The sequence below is a fragment of the Cololabis saira genome, chromosome 7, assembly GCF_033807715.1.
Source record: "Cololabis saira isolate AMF1-May2022 chromosome 7, fColSai1.1, whole genome shotgun sequence".
NCBI lineage: Eukaryota > Metazoa > Chordata > Actinopteri > Beloniformes > Belonidae > Cololabis > Cololabis saira.
In genome coordinates, this window is record NC_084593.1 from 14,289,518 (window position 1) to 14,314,412 (window position 24,895).

General features: G+C 40.2%; 2 protein-coding genes across 2 annotated transcripts in view; one reads left to right on the forward strand and one right to left on the reverse strand.

The window, feature by feature from the left end:
* Positions 1 to 764: 764 nt before the first annotated feature.
* Positions 765 to 20,371, forward strand: gpc2 (glypican 2). The gene is made up of 11 exons (XM_061724851.1): positions 765 to 1,218; positions 3,219 to 3,377; positions 4,121 to 4,255; positions 6,912 to 7,087; positions 7,180 to 7,260; positions 8,340 to 8,505; positions 9,769 to 9,899; positions 10,599 to 10,745; positions 12,215 to 12,351; positions 16,104 to 16,276; positions 17,185 to 20,371. Exons 1-11 carry the CDS (start codon positions 1,029 to 1,031, stop codon positions 17,463 to 17,465), a joined length of 1,776 nt encoding a protein of 591 aa, XP_061580835.1. The 5' UTR covers positions 765 to 1,028; the 3' UTR covers positions 17,466 to 20,371.
* The window catches only part of LOC133446778 (integrin alpha-6-like), a 41,262-nt gene continuing 36,482 nt past the window's right edge, over positions 20,116 to 24,895 (reverse strand). Inside the window, exons 18-25 of the mRNA XM_061724852.1 lie at positions 24,741 to 24,815; positions 24,045 to 24,141; positions 23,773 to 23,949; positions 23,207 to 23,308; positions 22,938 to 23,048; positions 22,466 to 22,570; positions 22,165 to 22,290; positions 20,116 to 20,729 (exon numbers count right to left, since the gene is read on the reverse strand). Coding sequence (XP_061580836.1) covers positions 20,646 to 20,729; positions 22,165 to 22,290; positions 22,466 to 22,570; positions 22,938 to 23,048; positions 23,207 to 23,308; positions 23,773 to 23,949; positions 24,045 to 24,141; positions 24,741 to 24,815 — 877 coding nt within the window. The 3' untranslated portion in view covers positions 20,116 to 20,645. The remainder of the gene's footprint in view (positions 20,730 to 22,164; positions 22,291 to 22,465; positions 22,571 to 22,937; positions 23,049 to 23,206; positions 23,309 to 23,772; positions 23,950 to 24,044; positions 24,142 to 24,740; positions 24,816 to 24,895) is intronic.

The following is a 24,895-nucleotide window of genomic DNA, read 5'->3' on the forward strand; positions in this document are numbered from 1 at the left end:
CTCAAGCGTACTCTTAAATTAAATACTTACCTGCTGGACTCTACTGCCCTTATTTTTAACAGCTTGTGCTTTTTATTATTTTACTTCTTTTCTTATCATCTTATTCATAATTGTATTCAATCTTATTTGTTATTTACTGTCTAATTATGCCTTTCGTTTTAGCTACTTTTATCATTGACTCACTTGTCTTTTAATTACTTTTATATTGACATACTTTTATATGTCAAGAAGAAGGGTATATACTGTATATGTATTATTGTTATTATTATTATTGTTATTATTCTTTTATATATCGGATATTCTTATATTGCAAGAAGGGGCCGGACTAGATAAGCATTTGCTTCTTCCTGTCCCTTCTTGAACAAAACTGGTTGTGCTTTATTATTGTTGTTGATGTATGGTGTGTTTTTTTTTATTGTTTTGTTCAAGATGAATAAAGATCAAATCAAAATGTCTTGCCGCTTTAAATGTCAATGTAAAGCACTTTGAATTACCTTGTGTTGAATTGTGCTATATAAATAAACGTGCCTTGCCTTTATAAATACATTTGCCTTGCCTTATCATCATCTAAAAGGCACAGGGACCACTGAAAACGGCTCTGTGACCCACTTCTGGGTCCCGACCCACCAGTTGAGAATCACTGGTATAATACATTCTAACCTAAGCCTTTATTTTGAAGACATTGTCGTTTCCGGTGTAACCATGGTTACGCCCTGTGAATTTAACACGGCTTGTGTCAGTCAGATGATGCTCAGAGCCGGGAGATCCTCATTCACTCCTCCTGGATTTAAGTCAAACAGCGGGTCTCCCTGGCAGAAAACAACTGGACACGACCCATGGGGGAAAAAAAAAAAATATGATGTAAAAACTCTGTGCGGCTGCTGCTCCTGTTCTTATCTGGGAACATAAGGGCTTTAAATTGCTGATGATTTTGTGTCCCGCTATACTGTTTTCACTTCTTTTTCGTGCCTCATTCATTTTTCTACTCCTGCACCTCCTGGTCTGATATAAACCTGTCCTGGAGGAATATGGACCCCCGACCGGCTCTCTCCATCCCTGTCCCCGGGTCCCGGGTCCCCATCCCCGGGTCCCGGCTGCTGCTGGCGCTGCTGCTGCTGACCCGGGGCTCCTTGGCCGGCAGGAGCTGCGCAGACACCCGGCAGGTTTACTCCGAGAAGGGCTACAGCACCAACACCGCTCCCCTGGCTCAGATCTCCGGTAAGACCAAGCATGCTGCCATCTGCTGCTAGATTTAAAGGCTGATTTATGGTTCTGCGTTAAACCGACGCAGAGTCTACGGCGTAGGGTACGGCATACCTTGCGCGTCGCTGCGTACCCTACGCCGAGGGCTCTACATTGGTGTAACGCGGAACCATAAATCAGCCTTTCAGTCATCAGTCCGGGGTTTGGACTAATAAGATAAATAAGATAATCCTTTATTTCATCCTCAATGGGGAAACTCACTTATTAGCAGCAGTACACTTAACACACACACACGTGCAGGGAAGGGGGTAAAAAAAGTAAAAAAATATATAATTACAAGATATAGACAGTATATACATTCCAATGGAAATAAAACTGGTGCGAGAGAAAAAAACAGTGCAAAAAAAAAAAAAGCAGGTAGAATGAGTGTGAGGTAGACCGACAGATATTGCAATGACATGTTCACATGATTGTTGTATATGTAATACAACAATCCCACTGCTGTTTGAATACAGGATCAGTTTTATAATAAAATTATTGTCTGTGTAGTTACTCCAGTTTGCTTATCAGGGATTTAAAAAAAAAAGTGAGTATTAAAGTCAATTACCTCGCTGCTCAGCAACATAAATAAATCATAATGGGAGTATAGCAAAATATAACTTGGATGCAGCATCCTGACGCACAAGAAACCAGTAAAGGAAAAACAGACAATGTGGATCTAAACTCACTTGAGGAGGAGGAGAGAGGGTTTTTTTGTATGTTTTTTTTTTTTTAAGAGTTTAAAAACCTCATGGTGCGTGTTCCTCAAGAGAAATAAAGCCAGCCTTGCGGTTTAAAACAAATTACAGCCGCCTCCTCCTCCTCTCCGCTGCGCGGTTTAAATAGGATGATTAAGGGGATGAGCAAATTGCCAACACCGGTGCAACAAAGAACCTCGCCCCTAATTAGATTTTCCCACTGGCCCACCGTGAAATCCGTGCAGATATCTTACAAAGACCGTGTTCATTTGGGATAATCTTAACTTCATTTTAAAAATGCATAGTATGGATTATAATCAAATATATTCTGGATTATTAGAAGTGATGGTTGGGGAGTGGGATAGAAGGGAGGGGGGTAAATATTGGGTGAAAATTAGGAAAAGAGATTATGTCTGACCATTCGAGGAAGCAAATGTATGTCTTAAAATGTCTACTTCTTGAAGGTTCAGTCTCAAATGTGTAATGAATTGATTGAGAGACCCCATCTGCACCCACGCAGCTGCTATTAAAAGTAATTTGGGGAGAAATGTGTGCTTGGATAGTTTTTGTTTTTTTTCTTTTTCATGGCAAATCAGCTCAGTACAAGACAACTGCAGAATTGATTGATTTTTGAACGTGTGTGTTGGGCTATCACTGCCAGAGCCTCGGCTAGTGTCCCGTGGGCCAGGGGAGCAGATGGCCAGGAGAGAGAGGGATGAAGGGAAGCAGTTTAGAAATGGAAATAGAGGAATGAGAATGGCTTAATGGTGAGACAAGCTGGGAACAAAAGAGGCAGAGAAGGACGATGAGTTGTAAAAGATACTTCCCACTAATAAAGGCTGCATATTCATGCTGGATGTAAATGATAGAAACAAAGACTCAAACCTAGTCCACACTTTGAGTGCTGTGTATTCTCCCCACCTCCTCCTGGCTGAGGCTTGCATATATTATTACCTCAGACAAATCAAAGACTAAACCTGAGCTGACAAAGAATACAGATCGAAGCTGAATTATTCATACAGGAAAATTGTAATTTTCTGTCAGATTTCCCCATTTACTGAGCAGAAGGATCGTCAGGGGAATTTACTTTCCTGCTAAAAATGAACACGCTGCTATTATTGAAAATACTTTGTCTTTAATACCATGTCTTTTTATATTCCACTTTTTTTTAACCTGTAAATTAAAGTCTAAGAGAGTAAAACTTTGTGCTATGATTAAGGAATCTCATTTGGTGTTTGTGCTGAACATGTGATCAGTCCTAACCTTCTGTTCCCGTAGGTGAGCACCTGCGTCTCTGTCCTCAGGACTACACCTGCTGCTCCGCTCAGATGGAGGAGACGCTCTCCCTCCAGAGCGAGAGGGACTTCCTCAAAGCCGTCGAGGAAAACAGCCAGTTCCTCTTGACCACGTTCACTCAGAGATACCGGAGGTTTGATGGTGAGAGGGCGACTTATTAACTTTAATGTGAAGATTATCTGCTGAAAAAAAAATGATCTAAGCATATCTTTTTTATTCTTGAAACCACTGGAAAGCTTGAAGGAAAGAAAAAAAAAGACACAAACTCCTTTGAGTTTCTCATCTTACCCGCCCTTTCTGAGTTAAAAGCAACGAGTGATGGCTGATTAAAAATCTAAACAGGACCTCCGGCTGCACAGTTCCACTTAGATGTTGAAATGTCTGAGCTTCAAGCATAGTTTTTTTTTCCAAAGTTTACATTATGCACAAATTATTGAACCCATGAACTGTGGTGAGTTCTCCTTTAAGCATTTACAAACTGTAACAGCTTTAGTGAATGGTTTTCAGAGAATTTAGTCCCCATTGCATTGAATTTGGTATTCATTGCTGCAGATTTGTCAGCGCCCTCAGCACATAGTTGAATGTACACGTTTTCCTCCTACCTTCCACCGACTGTTATCACCTTTTTTTCCATCGTGCTCTTATATAATGTCTGAGATGAGTCATTTAAGGATGCTTAGGGAGTGGGAGACTGCATATTAGTCTTAAAGGCAGTACATGTTGTTACACTTATTTACAATCTTGCATTATCTGATACCCCTATAATTTGCAAAATGTAAACCAGAGGTGGGATGAGAAGTACCAACATAGAAAAAGGTATTAGAAAAACAATGTGGTGGGTGATGGGATCATATCTAACTGTTGTTTCTTCTCTCTCCCTGCAGAGTTCTTCAGAGAGCTTATAGACCTTTCAGAGAAGTCAACGAACCAGATGTTTACCAAGACCTACGGCCTGCTCTTCACTCAGAATGCCCACGTCTTCCAGGAGCTGTTTGTGGAGCTTCGCAGATATTATTCTGGTGGGTTTAATCATGTTTTTATCCCTGTTTTTATCCCCTGTGGTCATGGCCCTTAGGAGGAGAGTCATGATCCCCATCCAGGGGACATCCGGTACAGATGCCTGAGCCACCTCAGCTGACTGAATTTCTCAGACACCCTGCGGAGGAAACTCATTTCGGCCGCTTGCTTGCACTAAAAAACTAAAAGATTTGTTATATTTAAAAAAAAAAGTCAAAATCAAAAGATGAAAAGATGACAATAATTCAACCAGTCTGCAGAGCTTCAATAAATCCTTGCTGAACTGACAGTCCAGCAAATCCACAGCAGGAAAAAAGACATACCGTCTTTTAAGGAATGTAGACGTGCAAAGTGGAATTGAAGGGTAAAAAAAAAAACAAAAAAAAAGAGAGAAAATTGGATTCCCATGGATGCCATACCGTTTCTATTTTTGTTCCAGATGGCTCTGTTTTTGGCATGACGGTGGCCGAGACGATCTGCAGGCTGCTGCTGCTTACTCAGCCCCCCATTAGTCTGCCAAACCGCACGTTTGGCTAATTTCAAGCTGTACAGTAGACGTAAGATCGTACAGTGACTTATTTATTCTGTGTGGATGCTGGCAAGCGGTCAAAAAGATGGCCATATTCTTGTATTGTTTAATAGTCTGTATACAAATCAGTTCAGCAGCTCACATTTGGCGTGTTGAAGTTCATGCATTTGGTTTAAAATCTCACCAGGTCTGTATTTTATTTGATTGAGGTTTCATATTTTTTATATATACATATCTTTTTAACACATACTGGAGTCTTCAGGATCAAAATCTTCCCAGGCTAATTTTTTATAAATCTTGAGTACTGTCTATTAAGTTTCTACTGGCTGCATGTACTGTGTTGACTGGGGTAAAAAATAGTATGGTAGTCAAGTATTTCATGCACACGCCCTTCAGCCATCAGACCTTACTTTAAATGCACACTTAAACATTTCAAAAGATGCTTCAAGGCTGATGTTTCATTGCTTCCCCGTTTTTTGGATGAGACATAGTAGGTTTTCTTTTTTTTTGTGATCAACATTTTGTATTTTCAAAAACAGACAACGACAATAACAACGACAATAACAACAACATTGTGGCTCGTTAACAGTGAGGCCAGAGACAAAAAATAAGAAATAAAAGATAAAACAGCATGACAACATGGATAGCAACGTAGATATCAATGTGGAATCTTACAAATCAATAATCATGTCAGTAATGAGTAATAAGCAATAAGATAAAGGATGCGTTCTCAAAGAAAAAACAAAAAAAACAGTAGTGGACTAGAGAAGAAAGAAAGTTAGATACCTAGACAAACTGTATCATATCTGACTAACGACTCCTGTGCGTTCTTACTGTCAAAGCTGGAACGTTTCAGGTTGTGTGCTATCGAACACAGGGAAGTGTAGGACGAGAGAGAGCCCTTTTTTTGAGGAAAACCCTCATGGTATCAGCTAAACCTGACCACGCCTGTGCAGTAGCTGGCCTAGCTTTGTTAAGTCGTGCAGTAGTGCACTCAAGAGAGGCTATACTCTGATAGGATTCCATCCAGTAGTGAGTCAAAGAGATATTCGGATTAAACCACAATGACATTATTAGTCCACGGGCCAGAGCCCAAAATTGCACTTGTCAGTACCACTCAAGGTGACAAAACTTGCTTATCATTTTTGAAAATATCTGTCTGTAGACGATATTTTGGTATGATAACCTTCCTGAGTGGCAGCTGGATCATAGTTTGAGTGACATTATGTGATGATTCTGTACTTGGTTAACCTTCTTAACACTATCTTAAGTACACACAGAACTTGATAGCCTAACTATAATCAGATCTTGACATATTCCCATTAATAACGATGTTAATTTTGTTTGTTTGTTTACAATATTGTTATGTTTATAATGTTGTTTATAAAACTAAGCTGGTTCCTTATCTCATCGTTATGTGACATCAGCCTAGTGGCTGTTATAGTTTCATAGGAGCCTAATGATGCTCTCCTAGTTTAAGGCTCACAATGACCTGTAACAATGATATAGTATGGGTAAATTATACATTTCCTGAATCCTTATGGTCCTGCGAGTATTCCAGTTTTTGTATTTTGTGTCTCTGTTGTTCCTAGATGACACAGGGGTAAAAGATAGCATACCTTTTAGGTGAAAATGGTGTAAAAATGTGTGTTGTTTATAGTTTAAAGAGCTGTAGTGACCTCTATGTCGGTCAGAAAGATTCACATCTTAGCTTGAATGAATGCTTAAAAGGTCCCCTTTAAAATGACACCAAATACAATATTGTGAAACATTGACAGATATCCTGTACATGAGTCTAAACCAGGATATGCACCAGCATCTAAAATGTAATGTTCTGAAGGGGCTGGGTAACTTGATGAGCTGATAACTATGATACAGCTGCCACTCAGGAAGGGTTATTATACCAAAATATCATCTACAGACATGGGTATGTTCAAAAATTATAAGCAAGTTTTGTCACCTTGAGTGGTACTGATATCTGGTCTGGAACATGGACTACATAGCCTTCTTCGCCGCAGTGAGACCAGCAAACAGAAATCTACATTGATTCAAACTGAGAGATAGTGATGAATCGTCATTAAGTAGTAGACATCTGGTATTTTGACGGAGTGGTACCTGTTTGTGTGCAGGTGGCAGCGTGAGTCTGACGGAGGTCCTCTCAGATTTCTGGTCCAGACTGGTGGAGCGGGTCTTCTCTCTGGTCAACCCCCAGTACACGTTCACCGAGGACTATTTGGAGTGTGTCAGCAAACACGCCGAGCAGCTGCAGCCGTTTGGGGACGTGCCTCGCAAACTACGAGTACAAGTGTGTTCATAGTGCACGTGACAAAAAGCAGAATGATGCTGGGTGGAAATACATGAAGGGGTTGATTAAGTTGTCTTTGGTTTCACAATCAGGTGTCGAGGGCGTTCATCGCAGCCAGAGCTCTGTCCCAGGGTCTGGCTACTGGGCGGGACATCGTGAACAAGGCGACGAAGGTGCGTAGTCCTAGTCAGCATCCCCTCATCCTCATCTGGAAGCACATTTTAAATCCCAGATTCAGAGGTGGACAGAGTACTCGACCCCAGTACTTGAGTAAGAGTACAAATACTACTGGTCAAAATTTACTGCGTTACAAGTAAAAGTAGCTCAGTCAAAATATTACTCGAGTAAGAGTAGAAAAGTACTTGCTTTTAAAGGTACTTAAGTATCCAAAAGTAAATGCTTTTAAATTTACTTTAAGTAAACGTAAGAGTAAGAGTAAGAGTAAATTTCTTATTTTCCACATCAGTAAATTACTATATTTTTTCTAAAATAATTGTTGCGGCTCTGTCTTGACAAACGCAGGCTACTTTGGCGGTATCGTTTTGAGGAGGCCTGACGTATTTCCGCTTTACGTACATCCCAGTGGAGAGCGTGCACTGTGATAGGTCTCCTCCTTTGACAAAAACAGCTTGTGTCCAATAGGATTTTAGGGAAGAAGAAAAAAGAGCAGACCTGAAAGTAACGAGTACTTTTCAGCCTTCCTAGAAATTTACTTGAGTAAAAGTAAAAATATTTGTCTTGGAAATGTATTTAAGTAAGAGTAATAAGTACCAAAGAAATCTAATACTCAAGTAAAGTACAAATCCTCTGGATATGTACTTAAGCACAGTACTCAAGTAAATTTACTCCGTTACTGTCCACCACTGCCCAGATTACAGTGTTCTGTGTCTAGAGCCCGATGAATGTCTTGTAATGTCATGTATAAACTGTTGTTTAATGTAGTTTCACAAGCAAAAAGTGCACATGTGTTGAGGCCCTGTAAATAATCAGTTATGAAACATAAAGGTAATTACCTTGTCTTGCAAATCAAGATGTGATATCAATAATAAGGGCATCCAACCATAAGTGAGTCTAAGAGAAAGACTTCCTAAAGAATCATCCAACTGAATCAATAATTATGATTACAAACACCATGTTTCTCAAAGTGCGGATGTCCTTTCAAGTTACAAACCTTTCAAGTTCTGTTGTTCACTCACTGCAACCATGGTAACACTGTGATGTCTTGTTCTTTTATTTAATTTTTCTTTCATAGCTGACTGCAGATTCCCAGTGCGTGCGTGGCCTGATGCGTCAGTGGTATTGCCCGCTGTGCCGGGGCCTGCCGCTCCTACGGCCCTGCCACTCCCTGTGCCTCAACGTGGTGAAGGGCTGCCTGGCCAATCAGGCCGACCTGGATACAGAATGGAACAATTTCATAGGTGGGTGAGGGTAAACATTGTGCTTTGGGAAGATGGAGAGCCACATCCTGTTGTAATATTTATAAAGTGTGTATATGAACAGGTCCATTATAATCTGGAGCCTAGTGAAAGCTGCATAGAAACCTTTATTCCTCAGAAATTTTAGCACATGATGTTGGCCATGTCACAGTGATGGTCATGATGATGACAATATCGAAAGATGATTGAAATTTGGCAAAACTTTGAGCCTTTAAATCATGCAAACAAAAATTATATTAGAATCGTATTACAGTTGTCATTCATGGAGAAATCCATTATAAAGCCTAACATGTTTTTTTTTCTTCTATGTGTGTACCAAGCTGCGAATGTTTTTATTTCTGATTACGTTGGATGTTTCAAAATTGAGGGTTTCAAGGACTGAATTTGGTTTGAAGTGGCCACTTGAAGAGCTGCAGCGTTTTGTACTCCGGCCTTGGTATCTTTTTCAGTGCCAGAGGTTGACAATTAACCAAAAGAAACCATATACACATAAATGTCTTTATTATTAAACCATGTTTCCATGGTGACGGTTCCATTCTGACATGCTTGGGCTTCTCACTTATGCTACAAGTGATATTTACGTTTCTAGGTAAAGTACAATGTTTATTTCAGCTAAAGCGCTCATATCATAAAAGATTAAATTTCAGTCGGTTTAGATTTATGAGTACCGGTATAACACTTCCTCGGCCAAATTACTTTCATCAGCTATTTGAATTATTAACATAATTGAACTGGACATTCTAAAAATATAATTCCTTTTTGTGCCCTTGTCACCCATTTGCTTTCACTATCTTTCCTCCTAATGAATTCCTTCCCCATTAATCATTCAGGCCCCTCTGGTCCGTCACAACTGATCTGTCTTCTTGCGTTTTCCTTCCCCTTTCATCAAAGCTATACATTCCCTTCATTTTTTCTTTACACGTCAAGGGCCTCGTTTTTACCTTTCTTCCATATCTACTGCACCAAAACCCATTATACCTTTTATAAACCCCTTCTGAAACATCCATTCTTCTCTTTTTCCCCACTCTTCTCTTTATAAGACTACGGCTTACTGAACACTTCCTAAAGAGATGTTAATCAAACCTTTTCAGGTGGTCGGCCAGTTAGATTCCAGGCTCAGGGAAGCCTTGCCTTGACCTTTGTCAGGCCCTACAATAAGCGGACTACACAACCCTTTGCAGTTGGAACCATAGCGAAACCTCACCCCCCAGCCATTATTTCTGTCTCTTTCTCGCCCTTCATCAGATGCTCTGTACCTGGTTTCTGAGAAGCTGGAGGGGCCGTTTAATATGGAGCTGGCAGCCGACTCCATCTCTGTCAAAGTGTCAGAGGCTATCATGCACATGCAAGAAAACAGTGTCAGCATCTCCAGTAAGGTAAGAAAGAGGGCTCTAAGCCTCAAATAATGACTTTACTACATTTTTAATTTGAAATTGTTTTTAATTGTAAATTTAAATTTGATTTTTTTTTGTTTTTTGGGAAATTCCCAATTGAGTTGCTTAAGCATTAAGGATGCATAAGAATAATCGGGAAAGTATTCTCAATAATCCACTCATCCGTTTCAAAGCTAACACCTTGATTATTATTTAATTTTAATCTCCTTAATGCATGTTATAAAAACGACAGGATTTAGACTAAAAGAGAAGGCTTAACGGTTGGATTTAAGAGGAACAAGCAGTGAAGAAGCTGGTTCTCACTAAAATGTTTCTGTTCTGCAGAAGATAATACTCCATCTGGATTGGATTTGGTTTTGTAAGAAAGAGCAACAACTGCCTCACAGTTTCAGGTGTTGTCTTAGGGCTTTCATATTTTTCTTGTATCTTAGTGATTTATTTTTTCAAACAACAGAGGCACCTGTCTCATCATTCCTAAGCCATGGATATTCCCAAAATGTTGCAAACTAAATCCAAAAGATCAAAGGAGTGTGAGCGGTAATGTGCTGTGGGAGCTACAGAGTATTTGTGCAAGAACATCCAATTTCTTCTAACTGCCTGATAGTAGTGAAAAACCTAATTTAAAAAAATGTCATCACGCAGCTGTTTCCACTGGTGTGGATTTTTCGTCCTGTACCTCAGGTGTTCCAGGGCTGTGGAAACCCAAGGCCAGGTTCAGCACGGTACAAACGCTCGCCCAAAGAGTCAGGGGGCAACAGGAGGCCTTTCCGCACCTACACGCCTGATGAGAAGCCCACCACTGCTGCGGGCACCAACCTGGACCGGCTGGTGAGGAAGAAACCCATCACGAATGAACCAAATGTTCATCTGAAAATGTTACAAATGAAAGAAAAAGGAGTAAAACAAAAAAAAAACCCTGAATTAAAGCCATAAGCTTTAAAGGAGCCGTCTGTAAGAAATGTCCAAAACTGGTACTGCAGTCACTTTCAAAATATTGTTGAGCGGCGTGTACCCTCCCCCTCCTCCCCCCGACCAGAGGTTGCCAGGTAGGCTGCAGAATGCAGCAGGAACGTAGGCTGCCATGGCTGCGATAATTAGAGCCGAGCTGGCAACCCGGATGCCGAAACAATACTGACTTGGTGATTGGGAGATAGGTGGAGGGTGGAGCTTCAGAAACAATACTGACTTGGTGATTGGGAGATAGGTGGAGGGTGGAGCTTCAGAAACAATACCGACTTGGTGATTGGGAGATAGGTGGAGGGTGGAGCTTCAGAAACAATACCGACTTGGTGATTGGGAGATAGGTGGAGGGAGGAGCTTCAGAAACAATACTGACTTGGTGATTGGGAGATAGGTGGAGGGTGGAGCTTCAGGCCAAAACAAAAAATGACAACATAAACATCAGTTGAGGGCTGCAACTCCTCTTTTTAAACTGGAATATCCTGGCTTGAGTGCTGTTGTCAGTGACATAAGTATTAGAAATGAACATGATTTTTAAATGTCTGTTGACATATCGGGGTCATTTTATGATTCGTTTTATTATTGCTCTTACATACAGCTCCTTTAACACTGATTTCCAAAGGGTGGGTGGGGTTGAGTGACTGACTCCACCCACACTTTTGAAATCAGTGACTGACTCCGCCCTCTAAAACTTTGACTAGACTAGATCGGAAGAGTATTAGGGCCATGCAGGAGAACAAATATTTGAGAGGGGAAGATTTATTTTTTATTGTGCACTTTGAGAAAAAAGTTGAAATGTCGAGAAAAAGTCGAAATGTCGAGATTAATGTTGAAACACAATTTCAAGAATTAAGTCAAAATGTCGCCATTTTTCCTCAACATTTCAACTTTATTCACAAAATGTTGACTTTTTTCTCGACATTTCAACTTTTTTCTCGACATTTCAACTTTTTTCCCGAAGTGCATAATGAAAAAAAAATCTTCCTCCTCTAAAACATTATTTTTATTTTTCTCCTGCCTGGCCCTAATACTGTTCTGTAGCAGTAGCACAAAAGCAGTGGGAAATTTAGCCTTTCTATCATATCCTTGTGATATTTTAACAAAATATTGTCTCAAAATGTCATTATGACCTCAGGAAATTCTGTTAGCTTTAAAAAAAAAAAGCTCATAACTTGTCTTCTTTCAGCACCGACGCAGAGTTAGTGCTCTCTCAGTCTGTCACTTCGCCTAGCATCGACTCCACAGTTTATATATAATTTGTTCCAGCCAGCCATACAAACAAGGATACTTTAAAACCACGTCTGACTCATCGGCAATTTCCTTCCACCTCCACACAGGTTACTGAGCTGAAGGAGCGACTGCGGCCCATGCGAGGCTTCTGGGTGTCTCTCCCACACACCATCTGCAGCAATGAGAAGATGGCTGCCGACGTCACCAATGTAGACCGCTGCTGGAACGGGCAGACCCGGGGGAGGTGAGCACCATCCCAGCAAACTGCTCAGATATTGGGGGGGTGTTTAAGTATAGGCAGAGGAGGACTGTGAGAGAGCGATCGTGCAGAGGTGGATTGCTGCAACAGATGGAACCGGGTTTATTTAATTTAGCCGACCCCCCCAGTCACCCACATGCCCTCTGTGTGGGTCTGCTTGGTTTTTATTCACACAGATACAGCCGACACCATGAATCTCAGCTGATGTGCTGACTAATTCAGTATAAGTTGCAGAAGAGAACAAACTGAATGACTGTGTCTGTGAAATTGCAGCTGCATTGGGCAACAATTTATCGAAAAATACACCTGTAGTGGCTATTTGTCCTTCAGGTGAATTGTTAAAAAACTCAAAAGTATCAAACTATAATAAACTGAATCAAATCAAACGGCCACTGAGACACCTAGGGAATGAATTCACGCAGGATAAACAGAGTCCATTGTCCAGGCAAAAAACTAAGTTTCTTGAGGTTTATTTCACTGGCAAACAAACAAATATATGTAAACTCACCCGGTGCTCCAGCTACCCAGTACCTTCAAAATAAAAGTATGGTTAAAGGGGACCTATTATAAAAAACAGGTTTTCTCTTGCTTTAACATATATAAAGTGGTCTCCCCTCAGCCTGCCAACTCAGAGAAGGAGGAAAGCAACCAAATTCTGCAGTGTCTGTACAGCCGCCCAGTATGATGTGGCTTCTACGAGCCGTTCAGATTCTGCTCCCTTTCGTTACGTAACGAAAATGTGATTTACATAGGTTGGCCTCAGATGCGTGAAACCACGCCCACAACCAACTCCGCCGGCCGGAGCTTCCGCCATTTTTTCGTAGCGGTGTATCGCGTCATTCAGGCAGCCAATCAGCACAGAGCCTCATTATCATAGCCCCGCCCACTCAGAATCCTGCATAGATAATGAGGTTAGAGAATGGGAAGATAAAGACATGGCTCAGAGGCTGAATTTCTAATTTATTTAGCAAAAACAATCAAAAGCTTGTTTTTAAGACATTCAAGGCCTGTTTAAAATAGGTATTAGATGCCATAATAGGTCCCCTTTAAGTACCAAAATAAACTTAATCAATACTAAATATCATAAACAAACTAAAGGTGTGTTCCCAAAACTAAACCACAAAAACTAACTAAATAATACATGATTAAATAATGCAAAAGTGACAAATAGCTCCAACAACACCAATTAAATATACTTTAATTCCAAAGTGGGCTGTTCCGGTATCAAAGTTTCTACTTACTGACATATATCACAATCAATCCTCATTATTTTCTGCTAAAACTGGATAGGATTCTATGAAACTGTCTACCGGTTCCTGTTTGCCGATAGCAAACCTGATGTTTGGTTAAATTTGTGGTAATAAGGTTAGATAGATCTCCAAGTGAATATGTTGGGCACCGGGGTGAAGGGAGGAGCTGAGGGGTTAACTCCTCCCTGAGTGGTGGGTTAAAGCAGCACTATGTAACTTTTCCACCTTAATATCATATTTCCAGAGTCATTGTGATGGTACATCAACTTGCAACAGGTTTAATGAACTCTGTCATGGTCTGAGGGGTCTGTATCACCTTCACTGGCACTCTGTAACTTTGAGGTGCATGGAACCCTTCAACACTAAAAAACTACAAATTTTTACGGCTTTGACTGCTTTACGGCATACGTCACTTCCCCCTCCTTCCCGATTCGTAGTCGAGACAAAAGCTGGGCGGGGCGTGGAGCGCAGAGCTCAGCAGAAGCTGTGATCATGGCCGAAGCAGCGAAAAAACCGAAGAAGATAAAAGTTTTATCGGAGGAGGCAAAAAAAGAAAGCGGGAGAGTAACAAGCTAAATGCCCGGACAAAAAAAAAAAAAAAAAGAAAAAAAAATGCCCGGACAAGAATAAACATTGGCCCGGCGTTCACTCACTGGCGTGAGCTGAAAGACGAGGAGGGATGTCCGACAAGAGAGACAGAATTGTTATGATACAAATGTAAATGTAAAGTTGTATGTTCAATAAGAATCAAAATTAGAATGTTTTCACATACTGGGGATTCGTCTTGGGTTCTAGTATTTTTCCTGAGAACTGTAAAATTGTGCAGGGCTGATCTGCAAAATATAAGGAATGGGCATTCAGTTATTCACAGGTTATAAAGTATTTTTTTATTTTGTCAGTAAGTATGTTGGACTACTAATTTATGACGAAGTCCCTCTAAAAAACGTGACAGGAAAAAGGTGCAGTAGTAATTTGGGGCGCATTATCTGGCTGAAACAGGACGGGGGGGGCGGGGGTGACTTCACTAATAAAACCAAGTTGAACTTAGTGATTTTCAACATCGTCATATTATATTGTTTAGCCAAAAATAGATACATTACCTCTTCGCTATCCATCCTGCAAACGGCCGCTGAAAACAGAAAAGTAGTTTTGAAGGTCCGCCCCGTCTTATTTAATTCAGTATCAAAACAAATGCACGCGACGGGGACAGGAGTTTTCCGGCAGAACGCGCTGGTGCTCATGGGAAATGTAGTGTTCTTTCTGGTAAAGCACTACCGCTTTTGTCCAAAGGAGCCGCTAAACTCAACAAAAGCTGAAAGTTACATTCTGCTGCTTTAACTACTCTCTGAGCGGTGGGTTAACTACTCCCTGAGTGGTGGGTTAACTACTGCCTGAGTGGTGGGTTAACTCCTCCCTGAGTGGTGGGTTAACTACTGCCTGAGTGGTGGGTTAACTCCTCCCTGAGTGGTGGGTTAACTCCTGCCTGAGCGGTGGGTTAACTACTGCCTGAGTGGTGGGTTAACTCCTGCCTGATCGGTGGGTTAACTACTCCCTGAGTGGTGGGTTAACTACTCCCTGAGTGGTGGGTTAACTACTCCCTGAGTGAGAGCTGACAGAGAGCCGTGCCTGACAGGCCAGTCTGCTCATGTGTCTTGTCAAAGTGTCCTGGGAACATTTGGCAGAAGCTCCGGTCCCTGAGGTCTTGAATTGTCATCTTGGGATGAGCCTGTCTGACAAAACTTTATTAGGACATTAGGGGTAAATTAGCCTTGATAGTGCACTTTAAGGATTTATATGTATCTTTCATTTTGCTGTTGTGTTTAAATGGCAGAAAATGAGTTGCTCCCAGTCAGGGACACTTCCAGTTACTGCCGTGATAATGGTTTATGTTTCTGTAGGAGGGATGCACATAAATGTGTTAGGATTTTATTAAATTGTTAAAAGTATGAGGGTTTTTTTCTGTCAGATTGTACACTGATGGTTGCTCTCAGCGCAGAACCAGCTCCTGTTTTGATGACCAGACTGATTAGCTGAGTTCTTTAGGTGAGGACGGTGAAAAGGAACGGATGTTTAAGATTGATGGGTCCCCTCCTGTTTTCCTCTGGGTTTTGGTTGTCGTAGATCTTTGCTGGGTTGGCATGTCGGATTAGAGATAGACAAGAAAATATATGGCTGAAAGTGTGACATGTTTAAGTTTCTTTCCCTGCAGTTGGCCTCCAAGATAAGGTTCAACGGATAAAGTTCAACATCGGCTCCTATAACGTACAAAACGCCTCCCTTTTTCAGTATAAATATGACTGGATTGATGACTACAGTGTGCATTTCTCTCCTACCTACGTGGTTTGAGAAAAGTGTACCGCCGGCTGGAAAACATTGTGCACGATATAATAAAAGCTATTATTAACTTTGATTCTGTTCCCCGGTTTTCTTATGGTACACCAGACAAACGAACACGAGGATCTTTCAAATGTCTGTGTGTGTGCTCAGGTACCTACCGGATGTGGCAGCCGATGGGCTGGCCAGCCAGATCAACAACCCCGAGGTGGAGGTGGACATCACTCGTCCAGACGTGAGGACCAGACAGCTGATCATGGAGTTGAGGGTGGTCACCAACAAACTGAGGCACGCGCAGAGTGGACACGACATGGACTTCATGGACAGTGAGTGTTTCTGACCGTCATACATAGAGATCTAAACAGTCCATGACATTTATCACTATTTATTAAGAAGAATATGAAGCACTTTCTTATCCCCCCTCCATACACACTGATACAAATATTGTGCTTGATCTACTTAAAAAAAATAAGTCAACTTTTTGCATGAGATTATTATGTAGATCAAAAAAGACTAGTCTTTGTATGAACTACTTAATTTTTTGTATGTAAATAATACATTTTGCAAGTACAGTCAACTTAATTGTGTTAAGTTTACTTTATTTATCGAAATTAAGTTGACTTGAAAAGAAAAGAAGAAAAGAAAAGAGAAGAAGAAAAAAAGAGAAAAACAGAAAAAAAGAAAAAAAGGAAAATAAATTAAAAAATAAATTAAAGTAAGTTGGCCAGTAAAGTTGACTTTACTTGCCAAAATTAAGTTGACTTTACTTTGAAAATACATTTTGTACATACTAAAAATTAAGTAGTTTATACAAAGCCTAGTCTTGATCTACATAAAAATCTAATGCGAAAAAATTTTCCTTAATTTTTTTGAAGTAGATCAAGCAATATATTTTTTACTGTGGTGTTCTACTTAAACAAATAAAGCATGTTTCATCTAAATGTTGGTCAATCTGCCCAATAGATTAAAATTGTTAAAGGAAAGGTAAATACAACAAGATCATTGCTTGTTGTTTGTGTGTAAATGAAAAGATTGCCCTGGATTACATAAATACTGCTTGTTAAGGAAAAAATGCACAATGTCTTGTTTTTTGAACAAATGCAGATTAAGTTCAAAACCAGATGTATTCATGTAAAGCAACAAACTTCATTTGTAATTGTTAATATCACAGATTTAAATATGTTATATTTACATGCTTAGATGTATTTTTTCAGTGCATCATCTCTTGTTTCAGGTGAGGAGGGCAGCGGCTCTGGGGGTGGAGATCACGGTGAAAGGTACAATGATGACTGGCCGGGTTACGGGCCCCAGTCTCCACCTTACAGTAAACCCCCCCGTTATCCTGCCTCAAACCCGGCCCCCAAGGGCCCTCGAGGTCGAGACAAGAACGGGTCAAAGTGGAACAGAAACAACGGCCAGGGCCGGGTCCGCTCAGCTGCCAGTCAGCTCTCCTCCCCCCTGCTTCCTTTGTTGTCTTGGCCGTTTATTGTCCTCGCTGCCCCCATGTGGAGATAGCTGGCTATTACAGCCGGTAGGTGAAGGTGGATTTTCATCATGCTGGATGCTTAAACATGTTTTGAAAAATCAAAAATACCATTCCATTTGTGTACACCAGCAGAAAAACAGGAAAAAAGAGGTTAATTTAGCAATAATCAAGCACCTCTTTGCTGCACTAATTAACTTAAAATGAAATTCCTATGTTGCAACGGAAACAGATCTTAACAGGTACTGACGAGTCCAAACAAAACCTAAAAAGCACAGCCATGCTTATTTGGCCTTTTGTGAAATTTTGGCCGGCTGAAGTGTGATGCTGAATGGTGTGCTCTGTTGGAAGTCTTAAGAGAGTTTTTTTTTCTTTTTCTTATCTTTTTTTTAATTCATAGATATCAGTTGAATTAACTTGTCCTGGAAGATGGAAGCAGTGGATGATTTGATGCTCTGTCAGGTAGAGATTAGTAGTGACAGTTATTACCCTGTCCTTTTAGTGGACTGATCATTTGTTCCAAACAATGTTTTTCCATCCATCCATCCATCCATCCATCCATCCATCCATCCATCCATCCATCCATCCATCCATCCATCCATCCATCCATCCATCCATCCATCCATCCATCCATCCATCCATCCATCCATCCATCCATCCATCCACTCCTGCTTGGGTAGAAGGAGCAGCAGCCTAAGTAGAGAGACTCATCATTTTCTCTCCTGGATTAGCTCCTCTAGTTCTTGCAGGAGGATAGGAGGCGTTCCCCGGATAGCCAAAAATATGACCTCTAAAGTTTGTCCTGGGTCTGCCTTAAAGGCGTCCTCCCAGTTGGACAGACCCAAAACAGCTCCCCAGGAAGGCATCCAGGCGTCCTCTGGATGTGGGGGAGTCATGGCTCCCTCCTAGATGGCTGGACTTCTTACCGTATCTTTACGAGGGAGTCCAGTTACCCTGCTGAGGAAACTTATTTCAGCCAGTGTTTCTGGACCTGAAGATGCAGGGAAGCTACCCTCACATCAACCAAGGGGTTATTAGTTCCAGAGCCCATATATGCATTGAGGTGAGCCTAAATATATCTAGTTGGTACGTCTCAACCTCTGACTCATTCTTCACTAGAGAGATGAGGTTCCATGTCATTAGAATCAGCTTTGGTAACCGAGGGTTACAAAGGCTTCGGCTGATGCTCATATCACACAGCACCTGATCCCGGGGGCCCCTCCTGCAACAAAGACACGCATTGCTCATTTGGGCTGAGCCTGGTTTGGCCCTTGGGTGAAGGCCCAGGCGAGTCCTCGCTCCGCTATGATGCCCCGGCAGCTCATATTTGCACGAGGTTCGTTGTGCGTCTCTTTGTTCTCTCGTGTTTATCTTTTCTTCTCTTTTCTTTTCCATGTGTATTATTCAATCATAGGTCCTTCAGGTCCAATTAGCCTTGAGAGACCCTGCCAGGGGCAATTGCCTGTGACAACACAGCTCCTTTGATAAACTGGGCATGAAAACCCCTCCTCCACAATGAGGTGGCGAGTTGACATTTTTTTTTCAATCTAATTTCACTCTGGCTTGAGCTCAATTCATTCATTTTTCATCTTGTGTCAGGGGCAGGATTTAATTTACTTGCTCAATTAAACAGGAAAAAAGGCAAAAGTGTGTCTACCGAACCAAGCAAGGAGGTGATTTTAACCGTAAAGGCTTAAACTAATTTGGGTTGCTAATGTGTAACATATTGATATTTAATTTATTTGTAATATATTATTTTCCTTTTATTATCAGTTCAACGGCGAAGGTTGAGTGTTGTCTTCTGAAAGAAGTTTGCCTTTAATTTTCTCTGGAGGGGAAACACATGGGGGGAGGGACACATTACGTTTTGTGAGGCAGTCATTTTAGAATACGACTACACCGTTATGGTTTTTATTTTTTCCTGGTCTGATTAGTCTCAACCAGATTCAGAGGCCTCGTGTGAATGTGATTGTTCGGTGGTTTTATATTACATGTTTGTCTTTCTAACTGGACGTCTGACATGTTGTTGACAAGACGTTGAGATGTTTTTGACTGCGTGCTTTTCTACTAATTGTTCCTTAAAGCTACAAAAGATGATGAAAACAGAAAGTAAGCTGTCATTGTGATGTTACGTGTAATGAATGGTTACAGAAACACAATTTATTTCAAAGAACTGAGATGGTATTTCTTAATTTTCTTTTGCTGTGCATGTTTTGATGAGGATGCGATCAAAGAAGAATCACAGAACAAAAGCAAACAGAAAGGATTAGTTTGACACTGAGGTCAAAATGCTTCACTTAAAGAGTTAAACCAGGACCTGAATTGGTCAGCTTGGCCATTATGATAAACATTTTTGTCAAAAATGCTGAAATACTTCAGACAGATAGTGAAAGTTTGTTGATTGGACCTGTAGGAGAGAACAGAGACAAAGAGGATAAACGAATGTATAAATGCTGCAAAAGGACTCTTCTGTTCGACTTGTGAATTGTGAAATCCCAATAATTACAGGAAATAAACGCAAGAAGGTTTCCTTTTGAAATATACCCTCTTTTTGCCAAAAATACAGGGAGTTTTTCAAGGCACTTTTGAAAATGCTTGTTTAAAAGTAAACTAACAAGTGATTAATACCAGCAGTCAGGTGTTCCTGTCATTTGGGAATAAAAGCCTTTGGAACAGTAGGAACACGTTTTCAACCCAGTTTTATATTGCACAAACATGAATTCAAAGATGTTGCTCACAGTCCATCAAATTCAGTGCCGTAAGTAAAAACTTTTGATGATCAATTGTCGCACAAGTTGGTGGCAGCTGCAATATTTCCATTAAATTACAGTGAATTTGTTATTAATCCAACAGTTCCTCCATTCTCACTACTCACAATCCTGTATGGTGAAAGTATAGCACAACTTTTTTTCATGTAACTTTTTTTTTGGTATGAAACAAGTGATATTTTTGCTTCATTAAAAAAATGAAAAAAAAGAATCAAAGCATAGTGTTTTTCTTTTCACAAAAGTAAGCAAAAACACATTTGCAATAGTTTACATCTCATGTGTTGTGCTTTTAGCGACAGTATTTGAGTAGTACACTCCAATAATTACATGTTTTTTCTTTTTAAATGTTCAACCTAGAAATGAGTGTTAATTGTTAATATACAACACAAGTTGCATAGAAGAGGTGTTAATTCCCAACATGCCAGTCCCGAGGCAACGCTCCTCTTAGCCTTTGAGGGAAGCCAACGCTTTTTTTTCGCCATCTTCTGAGGACTTCTTACAACGATCAATGGAGTGGATACAACCCCGCTGACAAGAGAAGATAACACAGAGTTAGTAATATAAATAAATAAATATATATATATATATATATATATATATATATATATATATATATATAAACAGGTTACATTTACTGAGGTAGTGCATAGTAAAAAATGGTACAAAGTTGCAAACTGGCATATCACTGGCAATACAGTACATTTAAGAAATTTGCATCAGGACCTCCCTACATGTATTCAGAGCAAGGCTTTGTCATCTTCTTCCAGTCTTTTCCTTAGGGTTTGCTACAGAAAATCACCCGTTTCCATCATAGGCTGTTCCCTACAGCTTCCTCTGTGACTCCAACATCTCATCTGAATATAATCTTTCACCACATCTAGAAATCTCCTCTTTGGTATTTCCTTTTTCCTCCATCCTGGCAGCTCCATCTGCTGGGTCTTCCTACAAATCTGTTTACTATCCCTCAACATCTTAATCTAGCCCCTCTTTGTTTCCAAGACACCTAATCCTGGCCACTCTTGTGATGTTCTTGTTCTTAATGCTTTCCATCTCCATCACTCCGAATATAAAAATAACTTCAGCTCTGCCACCTCCAGCCCCACTTCCTTTAGGCGTGGATAAATACTAGTCTCACTGCCGTCTCATGAAATGTTGTCTTTGCTGCAACTCTTTTATCAGAGATAACTCAAGGTACTCCACTCCACACAATTCCCACCTACTACTACTACTACTACTACTACTACTACTGTCATTTAGCACGCTTTTATCCAAAGCGACTTCTGAGAGAACAACACAAGTAAGAAATCACATAGGAGGGTCCAGCTGGATAAGTGCTGGTCAGACTGCTGAGACACAGATGTTTTTTTAATTTATTTTTTATTTTCTAAGTGTTCCCTTCCCATTCAACCCAATAGTCCCTTTATACAAGAAAGCTACAGTACGTCTTGAAAGACACCATCAATAGATCATCTTGTCATAAGTGCAGCTTACTCAGTGCTGAGTCCTGCAAAGAGCTGGATCTTCTAACTAATTCTGATGAGCAGAGAAGTTAAACTAAATGCAGAAATGCTCCTTAAAGAGCTGAGTCTTTATCTTAAAAGTAGGTACAGACCCTGCAGGTCAGACAGAGTTTGGTAGGTTGTTCCACCATCGGGGAACAATGGAGGACAAGAGTGTAGCTACTGATTTCACGCCACGTTGTGGTGGAAGCACCAGGCGTCTTTCACTGGCTTTCATCTGCACTCTCTTCTTCACCTCTTTTCCTCGCTCCCTGTTGCTCTATTGAAACTCCACCGTCTTCACCCCTACGTCTTGCATATTCACCATTCTGCACATGTATTCTGATCAGCTAAAGCAAAGCTTAATTGTCAATAACCACTGGAATACTTCCATTCAGCAGTTTGTAATGTCAAGACTGAAGAATAAAAAAAAATAAAATAAATTAGACTAAGTTTGCTTTTACCTTCCACAGAAAAAAGACAAAAACTGCCAACAGGAGCAGTAAGGCAATCACTGTCAGGAAGATTATCCACCACGCAACCTTAATCAGTAATTCAGGCTTTCTTTCAAGGAACACCGTCAGCTTTACCTGCAGAAGATGAAATCATATACTGTATGAGAGCTAAAAAAAATCATAAAAACATTTAAAATGGACAGATGATCTGTTCATTTCACTGTCACATGTAATATGATTTAAACTAATATTTCTTTTGGGAATTGGATTAAGCTTGAAAGATGTTTTTAATAGAATCCCAAACACTTGCCTGAGTCCCAAGCTGGTCTGATTTAAATCTAATATTCCCTGGAGAGTTGGTAAGACTCAGAGTAGCATCAACAACGATATCAAGGTAGTTCAAAGAGCTGTAATCCTTGGGAGAGAAAAAATAAAGTGAGCAAATGACATCTCTGAACAATAATGACGGGCAAGCTGACAGAGTAAGCCATCCAACTGAAAATTCTTTTTTTTTTTAATGATTATAACTGACATTTTCATTTGCCGATAAAGGAGCCCTGTGTAATTCAAATGATATTCAATGCTGAGATCGGTGCAAGTGATCCCTTGCAAATTCTTTCCCTCCATTACATCCCACTAACATAAACTATATGCTCTAGCTCCACACACACACACACACACACACCACCAGTCAAAGGTTTGGACACACTTTCTCATTCATTTAAATAGAAAAGAGTTTACAGTTCATGTACAACAAAACATTGGCTAAACAAATGAATCACCTCCACCAAAGTGGAGTTCCACAGGCGTGAGTGCAGCAGCACCAGTGCAGTACTGTCCAGGCCCAGCAGAGGGCAGTGCATCTCTACACATTTCAGTCCATCTGAGCAGGTCTGGAAGGAAACATGACAGATCTGACAAACTGGTATTGACATATTTGACCTCATAGTTTACCCTCTAATTATTAATAACAGGGGCAACAACACATGAAAACAAATTATGCTTTTTGCCTTTTCTCTCTTAATATCCCATAAGGAAAATGACTTCTTACCAAAGTTTTATATTTTCTTTTTGTTGGAAGAAAAGGAAATTCCTCAGTGGAGAGAGCTTCAAATTCAGCTTCACGTCTGTTCCTTGGCGGAGCATCCCAACCCTTCATATCAGGCATTATCAGGTTACGCATGTCTGCTACACTGCAAAAACTCTAAATCTTACCAGGAATATTTGTCTTATTTCTAGTTAAAATGTCTCATTTTTAGTCAAAAAATCTCATTACACTTAAAACAAGAGTCATCACCAGAAAAATAACTTATTTGACAATTTTCACCTTTTTCAAGTAAATTTTCACTTGAAATAAGTAGAAAAATCTGCCAGTGGGACAAGATTTATCTTCTCATTACAAGCAAAACATTTTATTTTATGTGAAAATCTACTTGAAACAGGTGAAAATTGTTGTTTTTTTCCAGTGATGAGTCTTGTTTTAAGTGTAATGAGATTTTCTTTTTACTAAAAATGAGACATTTTAACTAGAAATAAGACAAATATTCTTGTCAAGATTTTGAGTTTTTGCAGTGTAAAAAAATTGGCTTTAAAAAGTGAATGTAATGCCATTGTTACCTTGATATCTTTGAGTGGATGGATCTCATGTGCAGGTGAACAGGGGACAGGCTGTACACCTTCAGTGCTGACGTGAGTTAAGTACAGGAGCCATTTCCCGGCAGAGTTCTCCTTCGGCCAACGGACGATCAGTGATGCATTTGCAAACGACCTCAGTGGCTTGCCTAAATTTGTTATCTGTTAAAAACAAAACAAGAGGATATACAATTAAAAATAATATAAAGTTGACATGTACAAATTTACAGATACGTGTGGACATAATAGCAACGTACCCTGAAGTTATACCGCACTGATGTACCGATTTCATCCAATGATTTTATGGCACCTTTCGAAATGTCACCAAGTGATACTTGAGAAGGCCTGACTTGACTGATGAAGAAGCAAACCAGGATGTTATATTATATAGAAATCATTTCCATGCATGTATCAAAGGAATGTCATGCATTCCTTAAACAACACATTTATAAAAAAAAAAAAAAAGAAAAAAAAGACCACTCTACTTTCAGTGTTAAAGTGAGTAATTAAAGCTGCCTCATGCGCCAAAATTACACGATTAATTCAAAGAGGCCAACTGCCTGTTCGGTTTCGGCCATGGTGTCAAGGGACTTTTCTTTAAGTTGTGACATGATACAAGTGTGTACCGATTTTCGTGCATGTACGTCAAACCGTATTGTGGGGCTTGAGGAACAAAGTCTTCTAGGGGGCGCTGTTGAGCCATTAGGCCACGCCCATTAATGCAAACCATTAAATATCTAATTTTTCGCCAGGCCTGGCTTGCGTGCAAAATTTGGTGCCTTTTGGGGCACGTTTAGGGGGAAAAAAGGCCCTCATTTCGTCAGAAGAAAAAAAAAAAAAAAAAAAACGAGAAAAATTCCTACAGATACAATAGGGCCTTCACACTGTCAGTGCTTGGGCCCTAATTACATTTATTTGTATAAAGATGATTAGGAAGTACAAGTAGTACCTACCCATGTACTTGCAACTGCAGCTCAAACATCACTTTGGCTAAAACCTCAACCGGCTGTATGGTCTGCAAACTTGTCCTTCATCAAAGGAAAAACAAACTTTTATGTCTAATCACTGATCATCCACTGATCAATAAAAAGTGACAATGTCCCACCTG

Coding starts and splice junctions, on each gene's coding strand:
- gpc2 (XM_061724851.1), top strand. CDS start 1,029: ATGGACCCCCGACCGGCTCTCTCCATCCCTGTCCCCGGGTCCCGGGTC. Junction 3,378..4,120: donor GAGATACCGGAGGTTTGATG/GTGAGAGGGCGA, acceptor CTCTCCCTGCAG/AGTTCTTCAGAGAGCTTATA. Junction 12,352..16,103: donor AACGGGCAGACCCGGGGGAG/GTGAGCACCATC, acceptor GTGTGTGCTCAG/GTACCTACCGGATGTGGCAG.